The sequence below is a fragment of the Chiloscyllium plagiosum genome, unplaced genomic scaffold (genome assembly GCF_037043375.1).
Source record: "Chiloscyllium plagiosum isolate Xiang-an unplaced genomic scaffold, Cpla_swu_hap1 HiC_scaffold_25, whole genome shotgun sequence".
Taxonomy (NCBI): Eukaryota; Metazoa; Chordata; class Chondrichthyes; order Orectolobiformes; family Hemiscylliidae; genus Chiloscyllium; species Chiloscyllium plagiosum.
Window position 1 is genome coordinate 55474421 of NW_028270163.1, and position 22938 is coordinate 55497358.

Here is a 22938-nt window from a genome sequence, read left to right on the forward strand (position 1 = left end):
TAGTTCCTGAGGAGTGTTGCTGAACTTGGAGTGCTGGTCCATAGTTCCTTGAAGGTGGAGTCACAGGTAGACAGGGTAGTGAAAAAGGCATTTGGCCCACTTGCCTTTATTGGTCAGTGCATTGTGTGTAGGGGTCAGGATGTCATGTTGCGGCTGTACAGAACATTGGCTAGGCCACTTTTGGAATACAGTAGCGCCTCGACATACAAACGACCACGTTCACGAACAAATCAGTTTACGAACAGGATTGTACGTAAAATTTTGCTTCAACGTATGTACGAAAGTCAAAGTACGAGCAAAGGTACGAACGCAAAAAGCCTATGTGCGACCACATGGTTTCATTGTTCTGCTTTGCTACGCGCTTGTTGAATGCAAAAGCTCTCGTGCCCCATATGATCTCATTCAGTTCATCTTTGGGGTGTACGCTGTGAACAGCATTCGTTGCTACGTCCAAGCATTCTTACGCTATCTGAACAATGGGAAAAATTGATTCAGTTCGCGAACGTTTCGGTTCGCGAACTGGGTCCCGGAATGGATTAAGTTCGTAAATTGAGGCGCTACTGTACTGTGTTTAATTCTGGTCTCCCTGCTATAGGAAAGATGTTGTGAAACTGGAAAGGGTGCAGATAAGATTTACAAGGATGTTGCTGGGGTTGGAGGGTTTGAGCTGTTCGGAGAGGCTGAATAGGCTGAGGCTATTTTGCTTTGAGTGTCAGAGACTAAGAAGTGACCTTGTAAAGATTTATAAAATCATGTGCGGCATGGATAGGGTGAATAGCCAAGGTATTTCTCCCTAGTTAGGGGAATTCCAAAACCAGAGAGCATAGGTTTAGGGTGAAAGGGGTAAGACATAAAAGGCATCTGAATGAGGACATGAATCAGAAGGATTTATTGGGATGTGGGCCAAATGCTGGCAAATGGGACTAGATTAATTTAAGATATCAGGTCAGCATGGACAAGTTGGACTGAAGGATCTGTTTCATGCTGTACAACTCTATGACTCTAGAAGTTTTGACATTTGATGACACAATCACCAATAGTGGAGAGTTTAGAATTAAGGAAGCAAAATAAACAGTGTTAAGAGGAGTACAGATATCTCAAGGATGTGAAGTTGGAAGAAATTCCAGACAGGGTGAGGAGGCCTTGGAAGATTGAGAATACAAGGATGTGCATTTTAAAATGAAGTTTATAGAAACATAGAAACATAGAACAATACAGCACAGAACAGGCCCTTCGGCCCACGATGTTGTGCCGAACTTCTAACCTAGATTAAGTACCCATCCATGTACCTATCCAAATGCCGCTTAAAGGTCGCCAATGATTCCGACTCCACCACTCCCACGGGCAGCGCATTCCATGCCCCCACCACTCTCTGGGTAAAGAACCCACCCATGACATCTCCCCTATACCTTCCACCCTTCACCTTAAATTTATGTCCCCTTGTAACACTCTGTTGTACCCGGGGAAAAAGTTTCTGACTGTCTACTCTATCTATTCCTCTGATCATCTTATAAACCTCTATCAAGTCACCCCTCATCCTTCGCCGTTCCAACGAGAAAAGGCCGAGAACTCTCAACCTATCCTCGTATGACTTCCTCTCCATTCCAGGCAACATCCTGGTAAATCTTCTCTGCACCCTCTCCAAAGCTTCCACATCTTTCCTAAAGTGAGGCGACCAGAACTGCACACAGTACTCCAACTGTGGCCTAACCAAAGTCCTGTACAGCTGCAACATCACTTCATGACTCTTGAATTCAATCCCTCTGCTAATGAACGATAATACTCCATAGGCCTTCTTACAAACTCTATCCACCTGAGTGGCAACCTTCAAAGATCTATGTACATAGACCCCAAGATCCCTCTGTTCCTCCACCTGACTTAGAACCCTACCATTAACCCTGTATTCCGCATTCTTATTGTTCTTCCAAAATGGACAACCTCACACTTGGCAGGGTTGAACTCCATCTGCCACTCCTCAGCCCAGCTCTGCATCATATCTAAGTCCCTCTGCAGCCGACAACAGCCCTCCTCACTGTCCACAACTCCACCTATCTTCGTATCATCTGCAAATTTACTGACCCACCCTTCGACTCCCTCATCTAAGTCATTAATAAAAATTACAAACAGCAGAGGACCCAGAACTGATCCCTGCGGAACTCCACTTGTAACTGGGCTCCAGGCTGAATATTTACCATCTACCACCACTCTCTGCCTTCGACCGGTTAGCCAGTTTTCTATCCAATTGGCCAAATTTCCCTCTATCCCATGCCTCCTGACTTTCCGCATAAGCCTACCATGGGGAACCTTATCAAATGCCTTACTAAAATCCATGTACACTACATCCACTGCTCTACCCTCATCCACATGCTTGGTCACCTCCTCGAAGAATTCAATAAGACTTGTAAGGCAAGACCTACCCTTCACAAATCCGTGCTGGCTGTCCCTAATCAAGCAGTGTCTTTCCAGATACTCATAAATCCTATCCCTCAGTACCCTTTCCATTACTTTACCTACCACAGAAGTAAGACTAACAGGCCTGTAATTCCCGGGGTTATCCCTATTCCCTTTTTTGAACAGGGGCACAACATTCGCTACTCTCCAGTCCCCTGGTACCACCCCGTTACCAGTGAAGACGAGAAGATCATTGCCAACGGTACTGCAATTTCCTCTCTTGCTTCCCACATAATCCTAGGATATATCCCGTCAGGCCCGGGGGACTTGTCTATCCTCAAGTTGTTCAAAATGTCCAACACATCTTCCTTCCTAACAGGTATCTCTTCTAGCTTACCAGTCCATTTCACACTCTCCTCTTCTACAATACGGTCCCTCTCGTTCGTAAATACTGAAGAGAAGTACTTGTTCAAGACCTCTCCTATCTCTTCCGACTCAATACACAGTCTCCCACTACTGTCCTTGATCGGACCTACCCTCGTTCTCGTCATTCTCAGGTTTCTCACATACGCATAAAATGCCTTGGGGTTATCCTTGATCCTATCCGCCAACGATTTTTCATGCCCTCTCTTAGCTCTCCTAATCCCTTTCTTCAGGTCCCTTCTGGCTATCCTGTATCCCTCCACTGCTCTGTCTGAATCCTGTTTCCTCAACCTTATGTAAGCCTCCTTCTTCCTCTTTACCAGACATTCAACCTCTCTCGTCAACCAAGGCTCCCTCACACGACCATTTCTTTCCTGCCTGATAGGTACATACATATCATGGACACGTCGTATCTGCTCTTTGAAAAAGTTCCACATTTCCACCACATCCTTCCCTGACAGCCTATGCTCCCAACGTATGCTCCTCAAATCCTGCCTTACAGTATCGTAATTTCCCTTCCCCCAATTATAAAATCTACCTTGTTGTGCGCACCTATCTCTCTCCATAACCAAGGTGAAAGTCACAGAATTGTGGTCACCATCACCAAAATGTTCACCCACTAACAAGCCCACCACTTGTCCCGGTTCATTACCGAGTACCAAATCCAATATGGCCTCCCCTCTGGTTGGACAATCTACATACTGCGTTAGAAAAGCTTCCTGGACACACTGCACAAACACCGCCCCATCCAATCTACTTGTTCTAAAGAGCTTCCAATCAATATTTGGGAAGTTGAAATCGCCCATGACTACGACCCTGTGGCTTCTGCACCTTTCCAAAATCTGTTTCCCAATCTGTTTCTCAACATCTCTGCTGCTATTGGGGGGCCTATAGTAAACACCCAACAAGGTGACTGCACCTTTCCTATTTCTGACTTCAGCCCATACTACCTCCAGAGGCAGATCCCCCTCAAACTTCCTTTCTGCAGCCGTTATACCATTTCTAATTAGCAATGCCACCCCCCCTCCTTTTTTCCCACCCTCCCTAATCTTACTGAAACACCTGTAACCAGGAACCTCCAACAGCCATTCCTGTCCCTCATCTATCCACGTTTCCGTGATGGCCACAACATCGTAGTCCCAGGTACCGATCCACGCCTTAAGTTCACCCACCTTATTTCTGATACTCCTTGCGTTGAAGTATACGCACTTGAGCCCATCTCTGTGTCCGCAAGTAGTCCCTGTCAGTGCTACCTTCTCCACAGCCTCCCTACAGTCTTGGGCATCCTGACACACAGCTAGCTTACTTGCTGGACTACAAGTCCGGATCCCATCCCCCTGCCAAATTAGTTTAAACCCCCCCGAAGAGTGCTAGCAAACCTACCCCCCAGGATATTGGTGCCCTTCTGGTTCAGGTGCAACCCGTCCTGTTTGTACAGGTCCCACCTTCCCCAGAATGCAGTCCAATTGTCCAAATATCTGAAGCCCTCCCTCCTACACCAGCCTTGCAGCCACGTGTTCAACTGCACTCTCTCCCTATTCTTTGCCTCACTGTCACGTGGCACCGGCAACAACCCAGAGATGACGACTCTGTCTGTCCTAGCTTTTAGCTTCCAGCCTAACTCCTTGAGCTCTTGAATGACCTCCCCACCCCTCTTCCTACCTATATCGTTGGTGCCAATGTGTACCACGACTTCTGGCTGCACACCCTCCCCCTTAAGGATTCTGAAGACACGGTTTGAGACGTCTCGGACCCTAGCACCCGGGAGGCAACAAACCATCCGTGAGTCTCGCCCATGTCCACAGAACCGCCTGTCCGTCCCTCTAACTAGAGAGTCCCCTATAACTAGCGCTCTCCTCCTCTCCCCCTTTCCCTTCTGAGTCTCAGAGCCACAGACCCCTTCCATGCAGCTTACACCTGCAACGCTGTCCCGCCCAACAGTTTCCAAAGCTGTATACTTATTTTTTAGGGGAACGACCACAGGGGAACCCTGCACTGCCTGCTTCTTCCCCTTCCCACCTCTAACTGTTACCCAGCTACCTCTGTTCTCCGGCGTAACTATGTCCCTGTAGCTTCTATCAATCACCCTCTCAGCCTCTCGAATAATCCTCAGTTCATCCAACTCCAGTTCCAGTTCCCTAACTCGTTCGGTGAGGATCAGGATCTGACTGCATTTCCTGCAGACGAAGTCGGCAGGAATATCGGTGGTCACCCCTACCTCAAACATCCTGCAGGAGGAACATTCCACCGCCTGCGCTGCCATGACTGTACACTTCCCGCCCAGCTATGCGCTCCAACCTCACTTCCGCTGCTCCCACTCAAAATGCATGGTACAAATGTAGTTCAGTGACCACAGGGGTGCGATGGGAGTGGGACGATGTGGGAATTAAGACCCCGGCAGCAAAGGTTTAGATGACCTCACATTTAATCAGAATAGAATATAGGAGACCATTAAGAGTGCATGATCAAGTACCTTGGAAAGTTTCATTACATCCATTATATATAAGATGTTATTGTAGGTTTGGGCATAGCTGTTGTTTGATAGCAGTACACAAGTTCTTTATCCTGTGAAGAAATGTGATCTTGCAGTGGCACCCTGTCATGTTGAGACCACATCAGGCTGAAGATCTAATTAATAAAATTTATTGTGATATCCTCACCTTTGGCAAGCCCAAAAGCAAATTAAATTGATTCTGATGCAGATCTTGCTCACTCACATCCATGTGTGACCCACCATGAAGTCTTGACCTGCTTCTACACATCTTGATTGAATTTACAGAAACTCTTCTTCAAAGTGTTACATCAAATGCTAGTTCAATTTAGAAGTAAAAGGTAAAGTCACCATAGTCCTATCAGACCAGATGGCTGCTCTCTCATTACAGAGAAACAACTAGTAGTGATTTAACCTGAGGGTCACGATGCTTCAAGTGAGGGGAGAGGTTGAGAAGGAATGTCCTTTATAGTAACCTCAGCCAGTATGGGAATTGAACTTTGCATTTCAAATCAGTAATCCAGCCAACTGATCTAACCAACCAATTCTCCATCCATGTCAGTACACTACTCTAACGCCACGTGCTTTAATTTTACAGACTGATATTTTTGATTCTCTGACCTGACACAAATCTATCCAGTACTACTTTTAAATTTTCAATGACCCTACAGATAGAATAAGAGAATCCCTAAAGTACAGATGGAAGTCATTTAGCCCATCAAGTCTGCACCAACCCTCCAAATAGCAACTCACCCTTTTTCCACACTTATCACTGTTAACCCACCTAGCCTGCACATCCCTGAAAGCTACAGGGCAATTTAGCATTGCCAATCCACCTAACCATCACATCTTTGGATTGTGGGAGGAAAGTCATACATACATAGGAAGAATGCACAAATTCCACACAGGAAGTCAGCCAAAGCTGGAATCAAACCTGGATCCTTAGCACTGTGAGGTAGCAGTGCTAACCACTGTACCATGCCAACATAAGGAGGTGTGATTTAGAATTTGATCACAGATGAAATTTGGATGGTCTCAATTTTAATGGCAAAGTGGTCCACAAGCACAATGTAGGAACAAGTTACTGCAGATGCTGGAATCTGTACTGAAAACAAATACAGGATATCACAGCTGGTCAGACTTGAAACATTAGCTTCCTCTCTCTCTATGGATGCTCTGATCCACCGTGATCTGCAGCATTTGTTGTTGTAGAACATAGGAAAGTACAGCACTGAGCAGGGCCTTTGGCCCACAATGTTGTGCCGAGATTTAATCCTAATGTAAAATATAGTAACTTAACCTACGCACCCCTCAACTCACTGCTCTCTATGTGCATGTCGAGCAGTCGCTTAAATGTCCCCAATGACTTTGCTTCCACCACCACAGCTGGCAACACAGTCCATGCATTCACAACTCTCTACATAAAGAACCTACCTCTAACATCTCCTTTATACCTTCCTTCTAATATCTTCAAATTATGACTTCTCGTACCAGTCAATTCTGCCCTGGGGAAAAGTCTCTGGCTATTAACTCTATCTATTCCTCTCATTATTTTGTACACCTCGATCAGGTCTCCTCTCTCCTTCCTTCTCTCCAGAGAGAAAGGTCCAAGCTTATTCAACCTTTCTTCATAAGGCAAGCCCTCCAGTCCAGGCAGCATCCTGGTAAACCTTCTTTATACCCTCTCCAAAGCCTCTGTATCTTTCCTATAGTAGGGCGACCAGAACTGGACACAATATTCCAAGTGTGGTCTCACCAGAGACTTGTAGAGCTGCAGCAAAACCTCGTGGCTCTTAAACACATTAATGAAAGCCAAAACACCATATGCTTTCTTAACAACCCTATCCACTTGGGTGGCAACTTTGAGGGATCTATGTATTTGCACACCCAGATCCCTCTGTTCCTCCACACTGCCAAGAATCCTGTCTTTAATCCTATTTTCAAAATTCGAGTTTGACCTTCCAAAACGCATCACTTCGCCTTTATCCCGGTTGAACTCCATCTGCAATTTCTCAGCCCAGCTCTGTATCCTGTCAATGTCACGCTGCAGCCTGCAGTAGCCCTCTATACTATCGACAACACCTCCAACCTTTGTGTCATCTGCAAATTTACTAATCCACCCCTCAACCTCCTCATCCAAGTCATTTACAAAAACTACAAAGAGCAGAGGCCCAAGAACAGAGCCTGCGGGACCCCACTCAACACTGTTCTCCAGGCAGAATACTTTCCATCCACAAGCACTCTCTGCCTTCTGTCAGCCAGCCAATTCTGAATCCAGATAGCCAAATCTCCCTGTATCCCTGACTTTATGAATGAGCCTACCATGGGGAACCCTATCAAATGCCTTGCTGAAGTCCATATACACCACATCCACTGCTCTACCATCATTGACCTGTCTTGAAACCTCCTCAAAGAACTCAATAAGGTTTGTGAGGCTTGACCTGCCCCTCACAAAGCCATGCTGACTGCCTTTAATCACACTGTGCTTTGTCAAATAGTCATAAATCCTATCCCTCAGAATTCTTTCCAAAACTTTGCTGACCACAGACGTAAGACTGACTGGTCTGTTTTCAGATCTATAAGCACATTGCAGTTGTTTTGAGAAGGGTGAAGAATGGGAGAAAAGTGGTTTAAGAAGACAATGCAGAAAATAATCCGGGGGATTTTTTTGAATTAAAGATGATCATGAAGTAATTATCAATTTGGCAGTGAAGGAAAGAAACAAATAACACTCAGTCTGCTCCAGCTAAATCTAATGATGAATGGCAAAATGTGTTTTCCATCACATACGGTACTTTCAAGTATACATTGTGAGATTCTCGAACTTGACACCAATATTTGGCTGTAAATAACCTTCAGGGTTTAAATGAGACTTGATCTGAAAGTTGAAAGCCAGTCATGCCAAGAAATAAATAATATTATCAACTTTTGCTCTGAGTAGGGAATGTAACCTTTGTCAATTATATTATATATGTTGCAGGGAATTGCAAAGAAAGGCTTAAAATCTTTATGGAGATCTAATCACACACAATCATCCCTTAAAATACGCTATATTTCAGTTTTTGAATATATCTGCAGAACATTGTAAGTTTGTCCATGATATAAGGCTACCCTATCATTCTGGATACCATTGACCCCTTGTTAACCATTCCCTACTCACATAAAAGTGTCCACAACAATAAAGCTTCTGACTGTTAAATGTCATCCAAACTCTGAACAATCCTGAAAATGAAGGACTTCAACCATTTTATTTCTAGCTATATCACAAGTCTACAAGCTATTTATAAATGAAAAATCAACATACGAGATTAAACCAATCCCTGTGTATAAACTTATATAACAGGGCTTCTTACACATCAGGTGGACTTAGCAAAGCAAACATGGCAAGTGCTATAAGGAGAACAACCAGGATAGGAGAAAGTGAAAATTTTACTGGGGCATTAGCATTACATACCAAGGTGAGAAGTGATTGAGCATGTCAACTGCTGCATAATTTGGAGATGCCAGTGTTGGACTGGGGTGTACAAAGTTAAAAATCACACAACAGCAGATTATAGTCCAACAGGTTTAATTGGAAGCACTAGCTTTCGGAGCGCTGCTCCTTCATCAGGTGACAACCACCTAAGCCTATGCCCTCTAGTTCTGAACTCTCCCACCCCAGAGAAAAGACTTTGTCTATTTATCCTATCTATGTCCCTCATGATTTTATAAAACTCTGTAAGGTTACCCCTCAGACTCTGACCCACCAGGGAAAACAGCCCCAGCATATTCAACCTATCCCTATAGCTCAAATCCCCCAATCCTGGCAACATCCTTGTAAATCTTTTCTGAACCCTTTCAAGTTTCACAATATCCTTCTGATAGGAAGGAGACCAGAATTGCATGCAATATTTCAGAAGTGGCCTAACCAATGTCCTGTTCAGCCGCAACATGACCTCCCAACTCCTGTACTCAATACTCTGACCAATAAAGGAAAGCATACCAAATGCCTTCTTCACTATCCTATCTATCTGTGACTCTACTTTCAAGGAGCTATGAATCTGCACTCCAAGGTCTCTTTGTTCAGCAACACTCCCTAGGACCTTACCATTAAGTTGCTGTGGGTCTGGAGTCACATGCAGTCCAGACCAGGTAGGAACAGTAGTTTACTTCCCTAAAGAGCATGAGTGAACCAGATGGGTTTTTCCAGACATTCAACAATCATTATATTTCTACAAAACTTGTAATAAGTCTAATTTTCTACAATCCTTCAAAACTTAAGTCCTCCAAGAAATATTAAGTATCAAGTGCCTTTGTAACGCAATCAGTAATAGTTCATAGTCACCACTGTTGAGACTAGCATCATTGTCCAGATTTATTAATTAAATTTAAATTCCAATAGCTGCATGGTGGGATTTGAATCCATGATCCCAGAGCATTTACATGGACCTCTGTATTGCTGGTTCAATGACAATGATACCATGTTATCGACTACCTAAAGATATCAAAATCCACCACACACGTATATTCTGTATTCTCACTATCCTCAGTGCTTCTTTCAACTAGTGTTCTGCATGTAGGAATCTAAATTTGTCAGCTGAGGGAGGGTAGTTAGTAGTTACAATTAGTATATTTCCTTGTATTTATTTGAACTAATGGCATGAGACTCTATGGGATCTGTAGTCAATATTGTGATCTGTCAACTGTATACGTCTGTGTCACCATTCTGGTGAGTCTTCCTGTCAGTAAGACAGGGTTTTGCAAGGTGGTTCATTCAATTTTATTCTTATTCAACACTTCTGAAGCTTTTTGATGAAAATAAGTGGTTTGCTAAGCCATTGCAGAAGGTCAAACATGTTGCAATGGGTCTGGAGTCACACATAGGCCAGAATAGACAAATGTACTTCCTTGAAGGGCATTAGTGAACCAGGTTGTTTTTTAATATGTAGGAGCAAATTACTGCAGATGTTGGAATCTGTACTAAAAACAACAAATGCTGGAGATTACAGCAGGTCAGACAGCATCCATGGAAAGAAAGAAAGCTAATATTTGGAGTATAGATGACTCTTCATCAGTCATCTAGACTCGAAATGTTAGCTTGCTTTCTCTCCATGGATTGTGTCTGACCTGCTGTGATCTCCAGCATTTGTTGGCTTTTAACATGATCATTTGTTTCCTTATTATCATTACTGACACCAATATTTTATTCCAAATTCTCCAATGGAATTTACAATTTGCCCAGATTCATTGGTGGAATTTGAACTCCTGTCTCTGGCCTCTTGATTGCAAATCTGCTAAATTACCACTGTGATACTGTGCTGTAGTATCCTTATTTTACCTATGAAAATGCATTACCTCACACCCAATAAATTAATGTTCAGTCGCCAATTTCTTGCCCATTTTGCAAGTTGATTAATGTCTTTCTGCATTTTGGCAGAATCTTCCTCTGGACATTCAGCATCCTCTAATACAGCACCGTCAGCAAATTTCAAAATTCTACTTTTAGTTCCCAAACACTACTACATACAATTTGTCATTACATGTATTCACCTTTCAGTCATACTAAATAGACTGTAAATTAAACATAAAAAAATCAAATTTCCAACATTTTTGTGGTCTCTTTAAGGAAGGGTAGAGGGTGTTCAACGGAAATTTATTTAATTGATACTTGTAGTGAGTAGGTTGTTTTATCAGGACAGGTTGGACAAATTGGACTTGTTTCCACTGGAATTCAGAGAAGGTTGGTTGAAGAGATTGACCCTGAATGGTCTTGACAAGGTGTAAGTTCAGAACTGGAGGATACTATTTTAAAATGTGCACTCATCCTTTCGAATAAAAACAAGAAGTTTTTTCTCTCTCAGCGGGTTGGGTAACTTTGGGACTCTTCTTCCTAGAAGGTGGTGAAAGCAGGGTCATTGAATATTTAAAAGTAAAGTTAGACAGATTCTTGTCAGGTCACAGTCAAAGTTTATTGGGGTAAATGGGAGTGTGAAATTCAAATCACAACACAAACAGATCATGATTGTTGAATGATGAAGTAGACTCAAGAAGCCAAATGGCCGGCTTCAGCTGCTAATACACATGTTAATTGGATTTTCTGTCTTGTTTGCTATCCATGCCATTACCTGTCCACTGGGTTTATGAATGTTCTGGCAACAGTGATAAGTCCACAAGGCAGGACAATATCAAAGGCTTTTTGAACATCCAATATATTGCACAACCTACATTATCCATATCTCCACTTCATGTTACTTCTTAAAAGAGTTAAATAAACTTGGAGTCAAGCATGATCTTCAGTTTTAAAATCTGTATAATCAACTTTTTTTTATTTTTGTTTTCTAGATGTATTTCTGCAACATTTTTTGAGGAGTCGAAGAGTGTGGTGCTGGAAAAGCACAGCTGGTCAGGCATCATCTAAGGAGCAGGAGAGTCAATGTTTCAAGCATAAGCTCTTCATCAGGAATGTGGGGGAACCACATTAATCCTGTGTGGTTGGAGGGTCCCAAGGCGGAAGATAAGGCATTCTTCCTCAAGGCATTGGGTGGCTAGAGTTTGACGGCGGAGGAGGCCCAGGACTTCATGTCCTTGGTGGAGTGGGAGGGGCAGTTAAATTGTTCAGCCACAGATCGATGGGTTGTTTGGTGCAAGTGTCCCAGAGACGTTCTCTAAAACGCTCCGCAAGTTGGCGTCCTGTCTCCCAAATATAGGGGACACACAGTAGATGCTGAAAATGTGTTGCTGGAAAAGCGCAGCAGGTCAGGCAGCATCCAAGGAACAGGAGAATCGACGTTTCGGGCATAAACCCTTCTTCACTAATGGATTGCTCTTATCTCCATGTTAAAGCTTCTTCCTCACCTGGCACTCACCTGGTTTATGCCCGAAACGTCGATTCTCCTGTTCCTTGGATGCTGCATGACCTGCTGCGCTTTTCCAGCAACACATTTTCAGCTCTGATCTCCAGCATCTGCAGCCCTCACTTTCTCTCAGAGACACAGTAGATGAAATGTGTGGAAGTACTACATTCCCTTGCCACCACAAGAAGTGCAAAACCTGCACCCACACCTCCAGCCTCAACTTCGTCCAAGGCCCCAAAGGATCCTTCCACAATTGCTCTCAATGTGATCTCCTCTACACTGGGGAGACAGGACGCCAACTTGTGGAACGTTTCAGAGAACATCTCTAGGAGACACACACTTAACAACCCCATCGCCCTGTGGCCGAACACTTTAACTCCTCCTCCCAATTCGCCAAGGTCATGCAAGTCCTGGGCCTCCTCCACTGTCAAACTCTAGCCACCTGACACCTGGAGGAAGAATGCCTCATCTTCCTCCTTGGGACCCTCCAACGACATGGCATGTGGATTTCACCAGTTTCCTCATTTCCCCTCCCCCACCCTATCCCAGATTCAACCCTCTAACTTGGCACTGCCCTCTTGAATAGTCCTACCTGTCCATCTTCCTTCCCACCTATCCGTTCCACCCTCCTCTCTGACCTATCGCCTTCACCCCATCTTAATCTACCTATCACATTCCCATCTACCTTCCCCCCCAACTCCACACATACCCACCCCCCATTTATCTCTCAACCCCCTTGGGTCACCCCCTCATTCCTGATGAAGAGGTTTTGCTTGAAATGTTGACTCTCCTGCTCCTTGGATGCTGCCTGACTGGTTGTGCTTTTCCAGTGCCACACTCTTCGATTCTTGATCTCCAGCATCTGCAGTCCTCACATCCTCCTAACATTTTTTGAGAAGTCCATTATCTTTCCAATGACTGGTCTATAATTGGTCCATAATCCCTTTGGCATGTTCTTTCTACTTTTTTAAGAACCACACAAGTTGGTGGTTCCAAGGCAATATTCCCACTGCAAATTAATTTTTATACATGCAATATTTTCCCATTATCTCTTCCAAAGCTTATTTTAATACATTCAGATGCAATCCATTTGAACCAGGATTTTATGCTGTCAATGTCGATCAGTTTATTAATTATCTGTCCTCACTGTGCGCCCTAAGTGTCTTGAATCCTTTTGATCTTCTTATAATGTCACATCCCAAGTCTTTATAAGACCACTGTTCTCATGAATTTCTATAGTTAACACTTGAGCTTAACTTGTGATGCTTGGAACATGATAAGTGAGAACGTTTTTGTGATATCTATTTGACCTTACATGTTATTAGTGAATTGTATCGTGAGGTCAAAATCTGATACTACAAAAAGAAAACAAATGCTAAAACTAATGTTGCTACAAATTAAGTTCATTTTAAAACTGAATAAAACATTACTCACTTGATTGGAGTTACTAATTTTGTTTGCCTTTATCGGATCACAGGTCTCATAGACAGCATACATAACTAAACCACACAGGCAAGCTGTTGTAAGCACAATAATCATAGCAAACCAGTTCAGAAACAGAGCTCTGTGAAATCAGAAAAAATTGTGGTAATAAGTACAGCAAGATTACACATTTTGCATGACACTTACAAAATGAACTCTGCTTAGTTATACACTTTTCAGTGTTAAAATCTGAACAAAATATGACTGACACAATATAATCTTGCAGTGAATGTTAAAATTCATGCTCTTCATGTAACTGAATATTACAAATATGTAATTATGGTTAAGTTATTCAGTTAAGTCAGGAGAAAAAAAACCAAGAACAATTAGCCGAAAAAAACATGCTAAAATTATATCATTCAAGAAATATTTTCTTCACTTAGTATTGTAATTCATGGTATGTATTTTGGCCCTGATATTGTTCAACCATTAAAGTCTCCAGGCTGAACTTGTAGCTTGCTCCATCACTTAATTCGATCATGGTTGATCTTATCCTGGGCTCAGCTCCACTTTCCGGCCCACGGTCTATAATCTTTCAATCCATATTAATGAAGAATTAGTCTATCTCCTCCTTAAATTTACTCAATGTCCCAACATCCACCAGACACCAGGATAGTGAATTTCACAGATTCTTAACTTTTTGAGAGAGGTAATTTTTGCCTTTACTTTAAATTTTCTACTCCTTATTTTAAAATTATGACGACTTTTTCGAGATTGCCCCAACATGAGGAAACATCCTTTCTATGTCTATTTTGTCAATCCCCTTTAGCATTTTATGTACCTCAATTAGATCTTCTCATATCCTTCAAAACTGCAGAGAATAAGGGCCTAAATTGCTCAATCTCTGTTCATAAGACAAACCCCACATCTCAATCAATCTAGTGAACCTCCTTTAAAATGCCTCCAATGCAACTATATCCCTCCTCAACAAGAGGATCAAAATTGTACACAATATTGCAGCTGCAGTCTCATTAATGCAGTTGCAAAAACACTTCCTTATTTTTATACTCTATTACTTTAGCAACAGATTCCAAAATTTGCTTTTCTTATTATCTGCCGTACTTGCATATTGGTTTTTGGCAAATCATGCACAAAGATACCTAGCTCCCTCTACACCAAATCACACTGAAGTTTATTCCATTTAGGTATCGTGCTGCCTTTCTATTTTTCTAACCAAAATGGATAACCTCCACTTCTCCATATTAAATGTCATTCGCCAAATGTTTGCTCATTTACTTAACCTACACATATGTATATAACTATTCACATATCAATTTGTAAATTTATTATTTCTTAATTTCAACTTGCTTTTCCACCTATTTTAATGTCATTTGCAAATTTAGCTCTATTACCTTCTATCCCTGCATCCAAACCGTAGAGTACAGATGGCTGAGATCTAAGGACCAAACCCTGTGGCACTCCACTTGTCGTATCTTTCCAAATAAAAAAACCTATGTATCTCAACTGTCTGTTTTCTGTTGTTAAGCAATCCTCTACTCAAGCTAATAAATTACTCCCAACCCCATGTGATTTTACGTTGTGTAATAACCTTTTGTGTGGCATCTTATCAAATGCCTTCTGGCATACTATACCTACAGGATCCTTATTCTCCACACTGCATGTTATATCTTCAAAGAACTAGCAAATTAGTCAAACATGATTCATATAGTCAAGCTTAGTTTGATAGATTGCACGGCATCAGAAATGTTCTGCTGTTACTTCCTTAATAATGGATTCTAACAATTTCCCAATAACGTATGTTAAACTAACTGGTCTGTAGTTTCCTACTTTCTGTTTCCCTCCTTTTTTGAATAACGGTGTGAACATCAGTATTTTTCAAGTCCATTGGAACATTTCCCATATTCAGGGAATTTTGGAATATTATAACCAACATTATCTCTGCTGCCACTTCCTTTAAGAACATAGGATGTAGGCCATTGGGCCCTGGGAACTTGTCTGCATGGACGAATTGGACTGAAATTATGAAGTCGAAAGCACCTATGGTCACTTTAAGATAGAAAGAGCTTTTCTGAATTTAAAGTACAGCCACAGCTGCCAGCTAAAGGTCAGGCTATTCCAAATGTAATATTTGACTGTTAACATAGAACATTACAGCGCAGTACAGGTCCTTCAGCCCTTGACATAGCGCCAACCTGTGAAACCATCTGAAGCCCATCTATCTTACACAATTTCATTTTCATCCATATGTTTACCCATTGACCATTTAAATGCCCTAAAAATTGGTGAGTCTACTACTGATGCAGGCAGTGCATTCCACAGCCCTCCTTCTCTCTGAGTAAAGAAACTACCTCTGACATCGTCCGATATCTATCTCCCCTCAATTTAAAGCTATGTCCCCTCGTGCTAGCCATCACCATCCAAGGAAAAAGGCTCTTACTGTCCACCTTATCTAATCCTCTGATGATCTTGTATGTCTCAATTAAGTCATCTCTCAGCTTTCTTTTTTGTAACGAAAACAGCCTCAAGTCCCTCAGCCTTTCCTCAAAAGAGCTTCAGTCCATATTGGACTGTCTAATCCTGTCTAATCTAGCAGCCTGTCTTTCAGTATTTTCCTCGAAAACATTATCTTTTTCCAGTGTGAACACTGACAAAAGATATTCATTTAGAGCTTCCCCTATCTCCTCAGACTCCACACATAAATTTCCACTACTATCCTTGATTGGCACTAATCATTCTCTAGCCATTCTTTTATTCCTGATATATCTATAGAAAGCTTTAGGATTTTCCTTGATCCTACTTGCCAACAACTTCTCATGGCCCCTCCTGGCTCTTCTTAGCTCTCTCTTTAAGTCTTTCCTGGCTAACTTGTAACTCTCAAGCATCCTAACTGAGCCTTCATGTCTCTCCTAACATAAGCCTTCTTCTTCGTCTTAACAAGAGATTCAACTTCTTTAGTAAACCACGGCTCCCTCGCTCGATCACTTCCTCCCTACCTGACAGGTACATACACGCAGTAGCTAGTCCTTGAATAAGCTCCACATTTCAATTGTGCCCATCCTCTGCAGTTTGCTTCTCCATCCTATGCATCCTAAATGTTGCCTACTCGCATCACAATTGCCTTTCCCAGCAATAATTATTGCCCTGCGTTATATGCCTATCCTTTTCCAACACTAAAGTAAACATAACCGGATTGTGGTCGCTATTACCACAGTGCTCACCTATCTCCAAATCTCACACCTGGCCAGGTTCATTACCCAGTACTAAATCCAATGTGGCCTCGCCCCTTGTTGGCTTGTCTACATATTGTGTCTGGAAACCATCCTGCACACATTGAACAAAAGCTGACCCATCTAAAGTACTCGAAATGTAGTATTCCCAGTCAATATTTGGAAGGTTAAAGTCCCCCATAATAACTACCCTATTACTCACGCTCCTTTCCAGAAGTATCTTTGCTATCCTTTCCTCTACATTTCTGGAAATATTCGGAGGCCTATAGAAAACTCCCAACAGGGTGACCTCTCCTTTTCCATTTCTAACTTCAGCCCATACTACCTCAGTAGACAAGTCCTCAAACATCCCTTCTGCTACCGTAATACTGTCCTTGACTAACAATGCTGAAAATGTGTTGCTGGAAAAGCGCAGCAAGTCAGGCAGCATCCAAGGAGTAGGAGAATCGACGTTTCGGGCTCATGCCCGAAACGTCGATTCTCCTGCTCCTTGGATGCTGCTTGATCTGCTGCACTTTTCCAGCAACACATTTTCAGCTCTGATCTCCAGCATCTGCAGTCCTCACTTACTCCTTGACTAACAATGCCATACCTCCCCCTTTTTTACCATCTTCTCCATTCTTATTGAAACATCTCAATCCCGGAACCTGCAACAACCACTCCTGTCCCTGCTCTATCCATGTCTCCGAAATGGCCAAAACATCGAAGTCCCAGGTACCAACCCATGCTGCAAGTTCAATGGATACCTGAGTTTTGGTTGTTGTTTTGGCAACAATTCGAATTTAACCAATTTGTTTAAATAATGCCCAGGATACTAAAAGTCAAAGAATTTGAATTTTATTGTTTTGAGACCTGGAAACCAATTAAATAATAAGAATTTAATGTGTCATGGGGGAGTATATAAACACAGTATTTTGAAAATTAGAGGGAGAGTAACTGCCATTGAACAACTGAGCAATTGCTGTAGAGCCAGAGAACTAACTGCCCATCTAACATCTTGTTCTCAAGGAAATTAGAAAATATCTTTTCATGTAGAACGTACCAGCAGTAAAAAAAAGAAAGAAGACAACCCAGGGAGATGAGCAGCCAGAAGATTGAAGATAGCGGAGAAAATAGAGACTGTGTGGTCTTGAGATTAAGTTAATGCAATGTTTAATAAGTGGATTATTGAAACAGCATATTTTTATACAGTTGGAGTCAGATAGTAAGTACTTAGGAAAAGAGGGATTTAGACTTGTGAATAATTGTTGCTTAGTGTTCACTACGAGAGTTAAGAAAATAAATTGTTATTTTACTTTAAACAGTAGAATTTAGAAGTTCTTTGTCACTCATTTTAATAGATTACGAGGTGAGGTGAACCTTTCTGGGTGTTTGGTTTAATTAGCAGAGAGGTTCGACCTCCGTATCATAACAATGATTGTATGACTCGAACCCCAATATTACTTTCTCCCTAGTGGTGATGATTGTTCTCAGTTCCTCAAACATTTTCAGAACCTTTGCATTACCTGTACAGTTGGAACCGTACGAGTGTCCTGCACTGTGAAAACTGAAGCAAAATATTGATTTAGTGATTCTGCCATTTCTGTGTTTCCCAGTATTAATTCCCTAGTCTCATCCCTCAAAGGACCGATATTCACTTTAACTGCTCTCTTCCTTTTGATGTACTTTTCGAAGCTTTTGCTATCCATTTTATATTTTATGCTGGTTTTCTTTCATAATTTACCTTTGCTCTTTTTATGGCTTTTCAGTTATCCTTCCTGTCCTTGTGGGGTCATCATCTTAAATAGGAAAAGGAACTCTCTCATACTTAGAACATAGGACATAGAACATTACAGCGCAGTACAGGCCCTTTGGCCCTCGATGTTGCGCCAACCTGTGAAACCAACCTGTTTCTCTTATCACAGGTACAACCAGACGTACTGAGCTTCTCCAGTGCTTTCTGTTTTTATTTCAGATCTCTGGCATCCATAGTACGTTGCTTTTATTTGACTCCTCTTAATTTTCTTGCTATTAGAAGAACAAGGCCAGCTTCTCCAATCGTCCCATGTAACCAAAGTCTCTTAATCCCGGTACTATTCCAGTAAACTCATTCTGCACAAACATAACTTCCATCCTTCCATACTTTATGACTCTAAAAGGTAATGTTAAGGATTCCATACACTGTTTAAAATAATCTTCTCAACTTATCCTGCCAACTTTTATTATTCATTCTGGAAAGATGGACATCAATGGCTGGGTCAGCATTTATTGTCCATCCCTAACTGTCTGGAGAATGTGGTGGTGAGCTGTCTTCTTAAACTAATTCAGTCCTTGTGGCATAAGGACAAACATAGTTCTACTAAGTAGGGAGATCCATGATTTTGACATCCAAATAATTGTGATATACTTCAAAGTCAGGTTGGTGTATCCAACAACACCCCAGGCCTCTCTGTTTCTTCACCATTTAGTTTCTGTTGCTATTCCTCAATTTTTCTACTTAAAATATATGAATTAGCACATCTCTGCACTCAATTTCAATGATTAATCCAAGTATTTGCCTATTTCAGCAGTGTATTGATGCCCTCTTGAGGGCCATTTACCATCTTTTGGTTACTATGGATAATTGTTCTGCTTCCTATGGGTAGTGTTTGGTTGTGAGGCATCCATAATATGACAATTGTTAATCTATTTATCCACAGGTTGTCTCTTGCATGAAAGATGTTTCAGAAAGTAGGTCATAAACTCAGGAACTGAAATAGGTCATTCAGGTCACTCAGTCTGCTCCATTCAATGAACTCATGGATAATCTAATAATCTTCAACTCCAGGTCCCTGCCTTTTCCCCATAATCCTGGATTCCATTATTAATTAAAGATCTGTTCATTTCATCTAGAAAATATATTTAATAACCCAGCCTCAACAGCCCTCCATAGGGAAGAATTCTGTAGATCGCTACCTACTGAGAGAAGAAATCCCTCCCATCTGTTTGTGGGTTCTAAGATTACGCCATATGGTCCTAGAACCACCTGCTCCACATCTATCCCGTCAAGCCACCTAAGAGTTTTGTACATTTCAATAAGGTCAGCCCCCATTTATCTAAACCAAATAGGTACGAGACCAATCTACTCAACCTCTGCTCATAAGGAAATTTGTTTATATCCAGGATCTACCAGTGGACTTGATCTGGACTGCCTCTAATACCAGTATAACCTTTCTTAGATAAGACATCCTAATTATATACTCCATTCACCTTGAAATAAAGTGAACATTTCATTTGCCTGCTCTATTATCTGCTGAACTTATGAGTCTTTTGTGATTAATGTATGAGGACTCTCAAATCTTTGCATAACCTCATATTTTTCCACATTATATTACATCTAGGGGGTCAGGGGAGGCAAGTCCTCACTGTTGCTGCACTTTTCTGTAATTATGCCGGCAGCACCATAATTTAAAAAGGGGCAACACGTTGGCTTAGTGGTTAACATTACTGCCTCACAGTGCCAGGAACCTGGGTTCCATTCCAGCCTTGGGTAACTGTCTGTGTGGGAGTTTCCACATTCTCTTCATGTCTGCGTGGGTTTCCACCAGGTGTTCCAGTTTCCTCTCACAGTCCAAGGGTGTGCAGGTTGGGTGGGTTGGCCATGCTAAAATTGCCCATAGTATCCATGGATATGCAGGCTAAGTGGATTAGCCATGGGAAATACAGAGTTACAGGGATAGGTTGGGGATGGATCTGGGTGGGATGCTCTTCGGAGATTTGGAGTAGAGTCAATGGCCAAATGGCCTGTTTCCACACTGTAGGGATTCTGTGATTCACTTACCCTGTCTATATCCCTCTACATACTCAGTTCCTCATTCTCATCACTTACTTCTCATCTACTTTTGAGTGATCCTCAAACTTAGTGGTAGTACAGTCACTTCACTTATCCAAGTCATTAGTACATAGTAATTGGCTTCTAGTTTATTAACTAGCATAAAATGGGGTACCTTATCAAAAGCCTCCTGTTTATTCAAATAAATTATACCCACTGTTTCTCCTTTATCGATCCTGCATGTTACCACTTCATGAAGCCATCCTGACTTTTCTTGGTTACATTATGTAATTCTGAATGATCTGCTATTATATCCTTTAAAATACATGCTAATATTTTCCAATTACAGTTGCAATCAAGTCAGTTGAGGTGAAGTGAGAGTGACAGCCCTTGACTTCAAGGCTGCATTCGACCAAGTGTTGGCATTAAGGAGTCCTAGCAAAACTGGAATTAATGGGTATAAGGGGGCAAACTCCCCAGTGATTTGAGTCATACCTGACACATATTAAGATGGTTGAGGTTGTTGGAGGTCATTCATCTCCATGATATCTCTGCAGGTGTTTCTCAGGGTAGTTTCCTAGGCCCAATCATCTTCAGCTGCTTAATGAATTACTTGACCTTCACCATAAGGTCCGAAGTGGATGTGTTCGCCAACGATTGCACAATGTTCAGCACCATTCACAATTTCTCAGATGCTGAAGCAGTCATGTTCAAATACAACAAAATCTGGACAATATCCAGACTTGGGCTGACAAGTGGCAAGTAACATTCGCACCACAAATTCCAGGCTATGACCATTACCAATAAGTCACAATCTAACCACCGCCACTTGACATTCAATGGTGTTACCATCACTGAATTCCCCACTATCAACATTCTGGGAATTATCATTGACGAGAAACTCAACTGGACACACCACATTAACGCAGTCGAGAGTGTGGTGCTGGAAAAGCACAGCAGTTCACGCAGCATCTGAGGAGCAGGGGAATTGATGTTTCGGGCATAAGCCCTTCATCAGGAATGTGGTTTGTGAGCTGGGGGACTGAGCGATAAACGGGAGCGAGGTGAGGCTGTGGGGGAAGGTAGCTGAGAATGCGATAGGTAGATGAAGATGAGGGAGAAGGTATAAGTCGGGGAGGAGTGGGGAGTGAATAGATGGGAAGTATGGGGGTCTCCACCATATCTGTTGCCAGGATGACCAATTCCCCCATAAAACATCCCAGACAGTCTCCTTCTTCAAAGACAGAAACTTCCCCTCCCACGTGGTTGATAATGCCCTCCAGCGTATCTCCTCCACTTCCCGTACCTCTGCTCTTGAACTCTACCCCTCCCAACGCAACAAGGACAGAGCCTCCCGGTCCTCACCTTTCACCCTACAAATCTCCATATACATTGCATCATCCTCTGTCACTTCCGTCACCTTCAAACAGACCCCACCACTAGGGTAATATTTCCCTCCCCATTCCTATCAGCGTTTCAGAATCACCATTCCCTCCGCGACTCCCTTGTCAGATCCACGACCCCCACCAGCCCACACCCACTCCCAGCTTCGTCTCCTGCCACTGCAAGAAATGCAAAACCCACGTCCATACCTCCCCCCTCACCTCCATCCAAGGCCCCAAAGGATCCTTCCACATCTGACAGAAATTTACACATCATCTACTGTATCCATTGCACCCGATGTGGTCTCCTCTACATCGGAGAGACAGGACACCAATGTGCAGATCGTTTCAGGGAACATCTCTGGGACATCTGCACCAACCAACCCCACTGTCCCTTGGCTGAACATTTTAACTTGCCCTCCCAATCTACCAAGGACATGCAGGTTGGATCATCTTCCACCTTGGGACACTGCAACCATATGGGGTTAATGTGGATTTCACCAGTTTCCCCATTTCCCCTCCCCTCAACATTATCCCAGTCCCAACCTTCCAACTTCGCACCACCCTCTTGACTTGTCCATCATCCTTCCCACCTATCCACTCCCCCCTCCTGTCTGACATATCACCGTTAACCCTACCTTCATCTACCTATCGCATTCTCAGCTACCTTCCCCCCAGACCCTACCCCCTCTCATTTCTCTCTCAGCTCCCCGGCCCATAAGCCGCATTCCTGATGAAGGTTTATGCCTGAAACATCAATTTTCCTGCTCCTCGGTTGTTGCCTGACCTGCTTGCTTTTCCAGCACTCTCGACTATGATCTCCAGCATCTGCAGTCCTCACTTTCTCCACATTAACACAGTGGTTACAAGAGCAGGTCAGAAGTTAGAAGTACTGTAACTCACCTCTTGACTCCCCAAAACCTGTCCACATTACAAAGCACAAGTCAGGAGTATGACG

General features: G+C 42.6%; 1 protein-coding gene across 2 annotated transcripts in view; it reads right to left on the bottom strand.

Moving 5' to 3' along the window:
• The window catches only part of LOC122562359 (sodium-coupled monocarboxylate transporter 1-like), a 187459-nt gene that overhangs the window by 83499 nt on the left and 81022 nt on the right, over positions 1 to 22938 (bottom strand). For both annotated transcript variants that reach the window (XM_088000753.1, XM_088000752.1), the window contains exon 9: positions 13573 to 13702. In XM_088000753.1, the coding sequence (XP_087856879.1) occupies positions 13573 to 13702 (130 nt within the window). The remainder of the gene's footprint in view (positions 1 to 13572; positions 13703 to 22938) is intronic.